At 38.3% G+C, this 12,824-nt stretch overlaps 1 protein-coding gene across 5 annotated transcripts in view; it reads left to right on the top strand.

Annotated features, from left to right (window-relative positions):
* The window catches only part of SS18 (SS18, nBAF chromatin remodeling complex subunit), a 55,279-nt gene extending 45,290 nt beyond the window's left edge, over positions 1-9,989 (top strand). For 3 of the 5 annotated variants that reach the window (XM_019547205.1, XM_019547190.1, XM_019547223.1), the window contains 4 exons: positions 1,636-1,728; positions 2,432-2,554; positions 6,296-6,429; positions 8,306-9,989. In XM_019547205.1, coding sequence (XP_019402750.1) covers positions 1,636-1,728; positions 2,432-2,554; positions 6,296-6,429; positions 8,306-8,332 — 377 coding nt within the window. In that variant the 3' untranslated portion in view covers positions 8,333-9,989. The remainder of the gene's footprint in view (positions 1-1,635; positions 1,729-2,431; positions 2,555-6,295; positions 6,430-8,305) is intronic. The other 2 variants (XM_019547198.1, XM_019547214.1) reach the window with 1 other exon arrangement.
* The last annotated feature ends 2,835 nt before the right edge of the window (positions 9,990-12,824 follow it).

The following is a 12,824-nucleotide window of genomic DNA, read 5'->3' as shown; positions in this document are numbered from 1 at the left end:
TGTACTTGAAATAAAGAAAAGTAGAGGAGGCTGAACTGTAAGCTAGAAGGGAGGTTAGCTTTGCATTTAGGTTGAGGAGAAATAGGGAGAACAGAATTATTTGTAGAAGAATACTGGTTGATTTGTGGGTACTGTGGTAGGTAACCCTGCTTTCCACTTAATGCTGTCTCATGAAGAATGTTGTATATCACAGTAGTTTTATAAACAGGTGGAGCTAACCTATGAACATTGTAGAACAGCTGTTCGTTGAAAATAAACCAAATTAAACTATGCATTTCATTTTTTAAGATTTTAGTTTTTTAAATAAGCTAATTTAGTCATGTTTCAAAACTACTGCATATTGACTTAATATGTAGTGTTTTCAAATAAAGTTACTCAAGGATATTTCAGAAGCTAAGTTAAATTAGAACTTTCTGCTTTAATTTTGTATCTGTTATGTTATACACGACCTGATTGTTTACTCTGTACACAAATATACAAGTTAATTGAATGACCTGTGTAACTTTAAAGCAAGTTACATATAACCATTTTAATATCGTTAACAGAACATTATCATTGAAAATTGCATAGTGGCATAGAGGAATTTACAACATCCATTCTTTTCAAATATTCCATTTACTTGAGATATTACTGGTAAACGGAAATGGATATAATAGTACTCTACAAAACTTGTGCTAATGACTGTGTAAGAGCCCTAGGTACAGATGGAGAACGAAATGTGAAAACCATTTATTTGTAGAAGTCCCCACCCACCCCACACTCCCTCCCCTCCCTCCACAATTTGCCTACATGGATAAAATTTTAGAACACGTTTTAACAAAATATTAGGCTTGGTCTCATGACTGAATTTCACAGGAGGATGGTATGACATAATAGATGGTATAACATGGATGTAATGACATAGTAGATCATAGTCATCTGCAGGAGAAAATATACTGGGTCTTAAAACAGCTAACAGGTAGTGTATGTATTTCATGTATTTGTTCCTAAACTGGAGGTGCCCACAGCCTCTGAAAATGAAGTTTATTTCCTAATGATTATGCTGACACAAGATTCTACAGGGGAAAAGTTTCTTAAGATTCCCATGACTGCCATTTGTAGGAAAGAATCAGCCTTGAGAATTTTTTTTCTGACACTTGAGTGAAAAAATTAATATAGAATGTGATTCATAACTTCATTGAGCTTTATTTGTTATATTTCACACTGCTTTTAGCATATGCTTTTGAATTGGAGATCAGCAGAACAGGTGTTAGACAAAGTATGATAATTGCTTCCTTTGTTCATTCTAATTTAATTCAGGTTATTTACATGTGAAAGGCCTAAATGCTTTCATTTTTTTGAATAAAAGATAAAGTATTTTTCCCCCAACAAGGATTATCAGAAGGTTAAGACCATCCCTTGCTGTGATGTTGATAAAACTACTGCATTAAGCTTTTTTTTTTTTCCCCCCCGTCACATGTTGATTCAATATGAAATGAAATCATATTGGTAAAACTTTGGCTAATAAAATTGAAACTCATTTTTATGTATTTCCAGTTGAATTTTTTTTCATTTTTCTGAAAAATGAAATACTTTTTAGGGTTTTCACTCAGAGGCCATTAACGTTTCTTCCTGTTTCTTGTCGAATTGATGTAGGTCATAATGATTACGGTTATCAGCAACCGTCGTATCCTGAACAAGGCTACGATAGGCCTTATGAGGATTCCTCACAACATTACTACGAAGGAGGTATCTATATACCTTCACACACATACGCACATACATTCCCTTTCCTCCCCCACCCCAAACTGGAACAAAAATTCTTGCACAAGAGAACTTATACCCATGCAAAGCTCTTGTAGAATACTAGTTGCTGGCTGTCTTGAAAACTGCAGGGATCTTGAAGCATTCAAAATAATTTCTTGCAAACACCTAAAATGTATAACCATAATTTGCCATTTCTAACAACAGTAAAATGACTAAAACAGTTAGAGATTTTTTTTTCCCCTCAATGGAATTTTTTTTTTATTTAAACATAAATTCATTGGTTCAGTTGTATTTTTTTGTGTGTGTATATAAATATAGTGCTATTAGGAAACAGCTTGCTGATCTTGTGTAGCTAGTCTGTGCTCTTGTAGCTGTCTTTAATTTTTGTCTTTTTTATTTTATTTAGCATAGTCATGATCTTATGACTGTGATGTTCCAGTAAATGTAATGCTCGTTTGGCAGAGATGCTGAAAATGCTGCAGTTCACCCTTGCAAAATTGGCTTTAACTGCAGTTTGTTTGGCCGAATTCCTTCTGTTTGGTTTGAGTTTTCTTGTTTTGTTCATTTTTTGAAATCAAGATTGCATTTTCATTTTGTTTTTGTGGTGTTGGCTGTGCATCTTAGCAGCAATAAGGAAAAGTAGCAGATATCTTTAATTGTGTACTTTCTTGCAATCATCTTACAGGAAACTCTCAGTACAGTCAACAACAAGATGCATATCAAGGACCACCTCAGCAGCAAGGTTATCCACCACAACAGCAGCAATACCCAGGCCAGCAAGGCTATCCTGGACAACAGCAGGGTTACGGTAAGTAGCTGAAGACAAGATAATTTACACAATGTTGACTTCAGGATGAGAGTCTTAGCAGTGGATAAAAGGTGTTAGATAATTTGGCCCTTGATGCCACATACATGGTTGGTATAGGACTCCTCCAGCAGAGGCACTACAGAAGATGTCTTCTGCAGGGGCAAGAGGAGGACTGGTTCCAGCTAGCAAGATGGAGCTAGGGACATTTGGGCAGAGTATGGCTGCAACACACACAGCCGCAGACTTTTCAGGCAGTGTTTCAGCCCATAAAGAAGGCAGCTGTAATTAAATCTAGGGCCACATCCAGACGAATGCGGACATTCGTTTCCCTGGGGACCAGTAGCAGTGGCACACCGTGTGCTGCTGCCACTTGTCCCTAGGGATCACTTGTGTTACGTGTGCTCTGGCATGTGGCAGGTTACCCCAGGTAGAGTAGGGGAGGCTGGGGCCAGCAACTGTGCTGGTCCCAGTAGCCTTTAGTGGGGGCCTCGGGAAACTGCCACTGTGGTGCTTCTGCAGCTGGGAGTCTGGCTGGCAGCTGGAGTGTGGCTCCAGCCAGCCAGCCTCCAGTTTTGGGCAGAATGCACTGCCTTATGTGCACTGCCCTGCTTTTTTTGGCATGGGTTTTTTTGGCCCTCGGATTTCCCGGGTCAGAAAAAAGCCCTGTGTTGCAAGGTAGTAGTGCGGGGAATGACTGCATGTGCAGTGCATGGCGCCACATACTGTATGTCTGGACGTGGTCCAGAACAAGTTTTAAAGTGGTAATATTACTGTTAGCAGAAAAGCCCCTTGTGCTGGTCTCCACTAAAAAAGTCCAACATGGCTATAGAAATACAGCTCTGCAGTGTAGGCAAGCTTAAGTCAATGTTTTCTCAACCTTTTTAGGCTCAAGACACCCTAGGTTAGGCTCAGGGCACCCTTCAGAAAATACCAGCTCTTTGTTTTCACTCTTTTTTTTATACATAAAAATAATAGGGAAATTCTTCTGTTGCAAAGAACTCCAAAGATCACAACAGGGCTGAATGGTTTTGACACTATGGATCCTTCTTTATCTTTTGAATTGTGTAGGTATTTGCACACCTAACAGTGTTACCCTGTATCACCCTTAAAAGGATCTTGTATTACCCTGGTTGAAAATCACTGCCTGAAATTATGCTGGGGTCTTCCTGGACCCTGAAGGCTTTTTTTACTTGCTTAATTTTTTGCAGGACTACCATAGTGAAAAAAAACTAGTTTTATCATTGAGAAGTTTTTTTGTTTTTTTTTTTATTGTTGGTGTTTAAGAACATGCTCCGTACCAGAAGCTCAGCATGGTAGGTTATGTCTTTGGGGGTTTTTTTCCCTTAGTACTTTGAACCAGAACAACATTCCAAGGTGTGGACCACTCTAAATGTTTCTTACTTGCATAATGTAACAAATTGTCCAGTTGTCATAAGAGAAACATCCTTTCCAAAAGTGACTCTCAAAATCAGTGCCATATTTTTTCTTTTAGCCTTGTTAGGGAATGAAGTGCTGGGATGTTCAGGACTAGAAGCATAGAAAGAGATACATACCTGATTTTTATGTGGGAGTGCTTGCACAATTTTGATGCATATACAAATCCTAGCTTCACATTGGATCTAGCACACTGATGGTTGTGATTAAATTTTTAAGGCCTGGAGTAATATTTTAAAACAGGAAACTTCTCTACGTTGAGGCTTTTCTGTTATATGCATGTTAAAAAAAGCCAATAAATAATCTCTCAGATTTTTCTTGCATTTATATTCTGCAAATGTTGGTTCTAGACAGGAACTATAAAAAGGGGTGAAACAATATTATAGAACTACCTTTCCACACATCCCAAAATTTGCATACCCAAACCAGTTCACTCTTTAATTTCTGGTTTTTAGCAGAAACGGATAACAAAGTCTCAAATTAAGATACCTTTTTTCTACGAAATCTATTACCAAGTGTTTGCTATTATACTAAAAGAATCATCATAAATAAGACTGAGCTACATGTGTCAGCTAAACAAAGTACATTTGGTCTCCTTGCTTTATTAATATTTATCTGCTTGCTAATTTGCAAAACTACTTAATTTGCAATCAGGATCTCAGTCATTATTATCAATCTTCAAGGTTTTGTCCCATTATAAGTATGGCACAGAGCTCAAACTGAATAGTTCAAGTCGATGCCTGAGAAGAATGGTAATGGGGCACAGAGCTTTTCTCCTCTAAATCAAGTATGCTCAACTTCTAGGTCGTGGACCTAATGCAGCCTGCAAAGCCTTGGAATCTGGCCTGGGAGCTTTTCCCGAGTCGGGAAATGTGGCAGCAGGGGAGCAGTGGCCATTAATAAAGCCACCCTCCCTACCCCACCAAATTCTGAAATTCCAAGCCTCACAGTCAGAGGCTGTGCATCCCTCCTGCCATGGGGCAGGCCACACCCCCTCAACCCCTCCACATCTGGGTCCCAGCTGGCTCACATCCCCTCTCCCCTCACGAGGCTGAGTTGAGGCTGGGCCATGTTCCCTCCCCCTCCTCTCCCCCCCTTGCAAAGATGGTTGGGGATGGGCCACACCTCCTTTCCCCTCACATGCTCCCTTTTTCCCTGTAGGGCTGGGCTACTCCCCTCCCTCCTCTGTGTGGACGGATAGGCAGGGCCATTAATGAGATCTGGCCTACAGATGGACTGGGCACTGTCTATCCAGCTTGCAGGGGGAAAAGGTTGAATATCATAACTTCTTCACAGGTCCATAATTACCAAAACAATAACATCTGGTGACATCTCAGTGCTCATTGCATATAGATAAAAATATATACCTGTCAACACTGAATCACGTTAATTTCTCATCTGCTCTAGTTTTCCACAGAAATAGATCTTCCCTGGGTAAGAGCAAGAATATGATTGCCAGTTGCAAACTTAGTTACATTCTGTGGTGTCTTTTCTTAAAGGCTATCACAAAGGACTGTAACACCTCTATTTCATAAGGAATAGTAATGAATTCTGTGGTCTTCTACCCTATCTTTCCATCATGGGGGGAAATGAAGTACATTTTGTTTTGAGCATCTCTGCTCTGCCTGTCAGTAGCAAGATAGTCTTCCTTTGGGTAGATGAGCTGGAAAGATGATAGACAACGTTGTATGAGCGGTAATAAAAAGGGAGCCTCTAGAGGAAACAAAAAGCATTTTCTCCTAATTGCAGCAGGAAAAGGATAGGGTAGGCTGTCTCTCTTCCTTCCCTCTCCCAGCTCTCCAAGCAACCTGAATGGTTGAGATTGTCCCTCTCCTTACCCTACAGTAGACATCTGCTAACTAGAGTTAAGGCATGTTCTAAAGAGAGTCACATGGGGTATGATGAAACCAGAACAGAACAGATAACTGATTACCTTAATTGCACTGTAATTGCATTTTTGCTCTGATTAAAAATAAAGATTCAGTAATTAAAATTCAGACTGTTTATTTCAAGTTGCTGAAGTTCATCTTCTGTGTAACCCCCCCCAAAACTATACATTTTGAAATGTGAAAAGTATTATTTAGCAAAATTTGTATCCTTTGCATGGAGAACATTCTTATTGTCTCAGAATTATGTTTATAATTATGTCTTAATGCAAGAGGGCTCTGGTACTTGTTTGATATAGGTAGTGACCTCGTTAATCTTGTTAAGGAATGGTGATATTTTTGGTGTGTTTCTAGTTCATTCAGACTTTTTACCATTTTACTTTCCCTTTTTTCCTTTTTCTCAAATTGTTTTAATTTTCAGGTCCATCACAGAGTGGTCCAGGACCTCAGTATCCTAATTACCCCCAAGGGCAAGGCCAGCAGTATGGGGGATACAGGCCCACCCAGCCTGGGCCACCACAGCCACCACAACAGAGGCCTTATGGATATGACCAGGTACAATTTTGTTTTGTAAAACGTACTAATTCTTGTACCTTTATTTTACTACTATATCTGGCTGGAGTAGGTTTTATTAATGAATTTTGAGCGTATAGTCTCTCCTGGGTGCATATATGCAACTGCAGTTTGTTCATAAGGAACGATTTGGAGTTTCAACAAGAAAAAACATTTCCCATGGAAACAACAGGGGCTAGAATTATGTTATGTTCCTTCAAGGGGAACACATCGCGCGCTCTGTTAGAAATATGTTAGAAAGGGAAGGAAAAAAAGGAACAACAAAGCCTTCAATTTAAGTGTTTAGAAGTGCATCTGTTTTTTTTTGCTTGAATTCTTAAGGAAAAAAAAGACATTTATAGCTTTTGTGCAGGGAAGTAATAGTTCGCTATGCAGGTAACACGTGTAGAAAAATGGTTGCTTTGAAGGAAGAAGGGGAAAGGAAGTCCATTTCAACTTGTTGAGTTTCCTCCAGATCATTCCATTGAAAGAGCGAAAGATCCTCATCTTCCAGTAGCCAAAAATAGCCAATTGGAAAAAAAAAACTGAAGTTCCAAGGGGAAGTCTATTTGTGGAAAGCCTTCCCACTTCTCTGGAGCAGCAGCTGTCCAGTTCCCTTGGCAGCACCATTGAAAGCCTCATCTGTGGCAGGTGGCATTTTACAGTAAAAGAAAGTGACGGTGTATAGTAATGTTGGCATTATCAGCATTTATTTTGTGCTGTGTTAGCTACGTGGGATTGTTGAGGACAGTGTTGTGGAGAGTGGTCAGTCTCAGGCATGTGCTGTCCACTCTGCCAATCCTCAATCCCACACTGTACCTGCAAAGGGGATTGTGATGGGTCATGGGAAGCATGTATTAATGCCACTGCTCTCACTTCCCGTGTAAGAGCCTTCCATCAATTTCTGTGGAACAGATCTGCAAATTAGGATTCGTGTCAGACAGTTTATCTGTCTCCATCTTTACAGGACTCTGGGTGCACCTTGATTTACACGGATTCGTGAGCCTTGTGCATCAGTCCATTCTACGAGGTTTCCACATTGGTTGGGGAGTGATAGATATACTACTGCACAAAAAGCAGCTTTTAATACCCTTTTGTGAATTCAGTTACCCTGTTTTAAGTCTTTTGGCTTATTGGGGCATAAAGAGGAAATTCAGAAGATGCTGTTTTTCATTTTGTTCTTTTGTGCAAAGAAGATATTTCACAAGTTTCTCCATAGCATATTCAATTCAAGGAATACCAGTTAGACAGAACTAAGTTCCAGGCCATAAACCTTTATAATTAGTTGTGTAATTTACTATCAGTATTTAAATAGTTTCAAGATGAAACAACATGTATCAGCTTACTACATCATGAATTGATATCAGGAATGTTACCCAGTATGTGTATGCTTCTTCATTTTATAACTTCTTTGGAGACCACCTTGTTTTAGCTTGCACCAGCAGTGGCAAACTTGTTGGGTCCTAGGGGCTGGATCCAGACCATGGTGCTTCCCCATGAACCAGATGGCTTGTGAGTGGTGGCAGCAGCATTAATCCCCACAGCTGCCAGAACAGCTGTTTCAGTGCAGCTCTGAAACCTGTGGAGGTGAACTTGCTACCGCTTCCCCAACATTGCTGCTGATCTTGGTCCCTAGGGGTGACTAAAACCGCAATTTCAGTCAGGGAAGTGGAGGGAAGGCAAGTGATGTTAGCTCACTGGGTTTCAGAGCCACACTGGCTCTGGGGATTATTGCTGTGGCCTCCAGGTCTCTGGCAGCCATGGCAGTGAGCTTTTCTCCAGACCTAATGTTTAACAGACACCCCAGGCTTACATGATGGTGAAGTAAATCATGTCTAATCATGGTTTGTTTGTTTTTCCTTTTTAATTTCTTTTGTAGGGGCAGTATGGAAACTATCAGCAATGAGAAAGTACTTAACATTCCAGTAGCCAGTATCTATTTAGCAGCCATATGTCTCCTCAGCACTGTGGACATCTCCCTGTGAAGAGAACCTCCCGTTCCATCTAGCTTTTGGAAAAATCTGGTGGATAAACGGCTGTTCTACTGTTTATGGTCTTTATGGGCTAGTTATTAAAGGCTGTCGACTCTCAGATACTCAAATTTCACATCTCTACTCTAGATGGCAATATTGGACAGAAAATACCTTGACATAACCAGTTTTCAGTGAGTTCAGACCTGTGTATCAAATAGACTGTTACAGACTGAAAGGTGTGAACAGCTTTGTATGTTTATGAAGGTTATGGGAATTTAATATTTTTTCCACAGATTTTTTTGTAAGGAGAAGGGGGAAATGCACACTTTTTACAACAGCAATATTTTGTATATTGTGTTTTTCATGTGGTGAATATGCAAGACGTACACTACTCACTGGGCAGGATCAGAAATCTGCTGTTAATGTGAATTAGGACATGGTAAATGCTTGATTGTCAGTCTCAATATGGTGTACAATAAAGATAAAGGTGAAAACAAAGTGCACCATACATCACTGAGAAGGTTTTGTACAATGAATTTGAATTCCAGTGATCTAAATGGGAAGGTCAAGGAAAGTATAACGTAGTCTTGTGCAAAAGATTAATTTTTTAAGCTTTCAGATTTTTCTGAGTAAATCATTTTTGTAAAGATGGTTTCTAACATAGTTTGACAATTTTCTTCAACTTTTTTGATAACAAGAAGTGTTTGGATTGGATCTGTGTTTTGTCACAGCTTCCAAGAAAGCAAGCTGTAATCCCTTTCTAATTGCAGTAACAAAGAGTATGACAAGTGTTACTTTTATCTGGCTTGAATATGCAAAAAATTTTTAAAAACCTAATATTGAGAACAGGTCAAACTGTATTGTATAACTGTATTTTAATCTTTAGTTGAATAATTTGTATGTAACAAAATAGCCTAGAAGACTTTTGTAAAACCTCTATCTAAACTTTCTTAACTGGGAGTTAATATCTTTTAGAAAGGGGGCATTTTTTGTGTGTGTCCATTTTCTTACTGGTTAATTATGAGACCAAGGGATGTTTTAGGATATAAAATATAAAACTGTTGGTGAGGTAAATGCCAAATTTTGTTGTGAACTGTATTAATTCTTATAGTGGTGCATGTGCGATAGAGGCAGCACCTTGATCAATAGCATAGTACACAAACTGGTTTCAAGACCGTCCTGCAGCTATAGTTCAAGTATGTTCATGGATACTCTCTTTTGCAGGAATGCACATTCCAGAATTCTTAGCAATCTTTATGAAAGACATAACTTAAATTTGCCCAGGAGTAAAATAATAATTTTTTCAGAGTTGGCTATGATGTTCTAACATGAAAAAAACAACTGTTATACATGAAAAGCAAAAGTTTCAATTTGTCCATCATTTTTAAAGGGAAGCAATTTTCTTTTTTTTTTCTAAATTGACTGATAGAATATGCACATTAAGCTTTGAACAGATAAAGCATGAGGAGCATTATTATGAATGAAATGCTTGTAGGTGCTGTGCCAATTTTCCACCACTGTGTACTTCATTGCTATTTAAAACTGTACTCCATCAACTCTAACGGAAGAATAAATTATTTGTGATTTTAATTTTCTCATTTGTTTCTTTAAATTAGATCTCTATCACTCTGATGTCTCATCTGGAGACTCTGCTGTGGGTTTTTATTTTCTAGAAGTTGGTCCAGGATAACCAAATGGTATTTGTATTCTAGGACTTTATCAAAATTCTCTTGTCATAGCCAAGTTAATTAGAATTAACTGTTCAGTAATCAGCGTGTTGTGTAGGTTGTTTGTTACAAAATTCTTCCTCGGAAAATGCAGGTCCATGAGGCTATAATCAAGATGACTGAATTAGATAAATGAGTTGAGGAGACAAAAATGTGCTGATCCCAACCTGGTGTAGATACGTTATCTCATTTGAAATAAGCTCAACTGACATTAAGAAATAATTTGTCTTGCCAACCCATCTTCTGTTGTCTTATTCTCTTTTTTAATGGAAACTAAAATTGCAATTTTAATAAGCAGAATTTCCTCCAGGGTTTCCCTCCTAGAGACTAGTACATTTGCAAGGTTTAATTGTTTTATAACGGTCCTGTTTCGTAAAAGTTTTTAATTGGTGGTGACAAAAATTACCTTATTCCTCTGGTACCTTGCCTGAGGAACCCTTGAGGGGAGGTAGCTCCCCTCAAAAGTTCGTATTCACATTTAAATTACACATATAAATTATTCAGATCTCCCTAAACAGAAAAAGGAAGCAAGAATGAGAGACAGGAACGGTATGGTGAAATGGCAAGATAGAAGGGCAGGAGGTCATTTGAGCTAGGTACTTTCAGTAAATGGTAATCCAGCTGATGAGAATCGAGTATAACAGAAACATTAAGTTTGGTATGTATTGTGGACAGACTCTGGAAAATAAGAGAGCTGAAAGACATTTGAAGTGCATATCAAAATATAAAAAATTACCTGATAAAAAGAGTCTCTTAAGGGCTTAGAAATAAATTGAGGGTGATGGAGAGGAGGAGCAACTAATGCTTTGAAAGCACTTCCTCATATTACAATATTTTTATTTACAATGACATTTTCCTTCATGAAAAAAATAGGTTTTCTGTTCCTTGCTGCTAAGGGAAGGACTCACAAAACCAGGAAACCTAAGCACTTGGGGTGGGTAAAATGATGACACTTACCACATACAAAGTCCCATCTAAAGCCAAGAGAAACAAGCTGAAAATGTATACGTATACAACTTTTCCTTAAAAGAAAGGATCCCCGTTAAACTAATTTAAGGCATTATTGCTTGTAACATTAGTATATCAAAATAAGAAGTGATTTTTAAGTAGCTGGTGTGCCTGCTAAAGAGAGTTAAGGATACTGAAGGAAAAAAATAACCATTTTTCATCATGATTCAGATGATAAAGATTAGGTGGTACCAGAATTTGAGGTATCAAAAGAGGACTTGACCAAACTGTTGGAATAAAGAACAACCAACAGATCACCAGGACCAGAATGAATCTAACAGCTCTAAATGCATTTAAGAAGGTGGCTGAGCTGCTTCCACATGCAATCACATCAAAATCAGTTGCCCTGTCTGAAGACTAGAAGGGAAATCCTACAGAATACACACCAAATAAACCTAAAGTTGTTGAAATAGTGATTTTAAAATACTATATCACTTGCATCAGAGGCACTCTATCTTTTGGTCCTGTGGCCAGATTAAGGGTTTCAGGCTGGTCCAGGGGCCAAAAACAACCCTGTGCACCAGGATCGAATTCCAGAGCCCCTGCCACCAGGACCAGGCTCCACCACCCAGTCCTGCATATTAGGATTGAGTTCTGGGAGCCCCAAAGCATCTGATCTAGGCCATAACCTACAGGGGGATGACATGATGCTGGGGGCTGTATCTGGACCACAACTTGGGGGATGAGCACCTCTGAGACACAAATAAGATATACATGGTTTCTGCAAAATAAAATTATATCTCCTTTATCTACTAGAACTCTCTCAGTCTGTCAAGAATATTAGAGATAAATATCTATTTAATATGGATTTGAATTTTCAATGTTCTTGACAAAATCCTTTAGAACCAGCTATTAGGAAAACTAGTCTCAAGGTGAGATGTACTGTCACTGATTGGAAAATAACTCAAATGCAGAAAACAACAGGAATAAATCTTAAATGTGTAACATAGTAAAGTTTAACATTGACGGTACCAATGTTCTCTACTAGCACGTGTTTATCAAATAGTCTGCAAAAAGGATCAGTGAGGTAGCAAAATTTGAGATGACAGTTATTTAGGTCAGTCAAAACTAGGTACTTTGAAGAGTTTCAGAAGAACACAACAAAGCTAAGCAAATGAGAAGCAATGATAGCAGAAGAAATTCACAGTTGAGAAATACAAGGTAATGCGCACACATGAACAGCTTTAAACCTGTTTTGATTTCTAAGTTAATTGAACTAGCTAGAAAAAGGACCCAAGCCCTTGTTCTGGACTGTGCAGTGAAAACTTTAGCTCAGTATTTAGTAGGGTCAAAAAGTCAACAATGTTAGAAAAGCGATAATTAAAAAATGGTATGTATTCATCTAAAATTTTCCTCAAAAGGCTGATTATCCCTAGCTCAAAAAAGATATAGGAGAAATAGTAGTGGTCCTAGAAGCGTGGATAATAGTAGCATGGAAAAGACTTAGTATAACAAGATACTAAAAAGATTTGAAACTCTTTGATTCAGAGGGGAAGCGAGTACTAGTGGTTATTATAGAGGTATATAAAATTATAAATAGCATAGGAAAAATTATAGATGTACTGAGTCATCTTTCTACGTAGTATAAGAACAAAGGAAATGGTCAATAAAAATGAAAGATAATACTTTTAAATTGACAATAGGAAGTTTTATGAATCTTTGTAAAACTCTGTCAACAACATCTCACTAA

Source organism: Crocodylus porosus, unplaced genomic scaffold (assembly GCF_001723895.1).
Source record: "Crocodylus porosus isolate Cpor-Errol unplaced genomic scaffold, CroPor_comp1, whole genome shotgun sequence".
NCBI classification, from domain to species: domain Eukaryota; kingdom Metazoa; phylum Chordata; order Crocodylia; family Crocodylidae; genus Crocodylus; species Crocodylus porosus.
The sequence above is the reverse complement of the archived record's forward strand: the minus strand, read 5'-3'. Positions and strand labels throughout refer to the sequence as shown.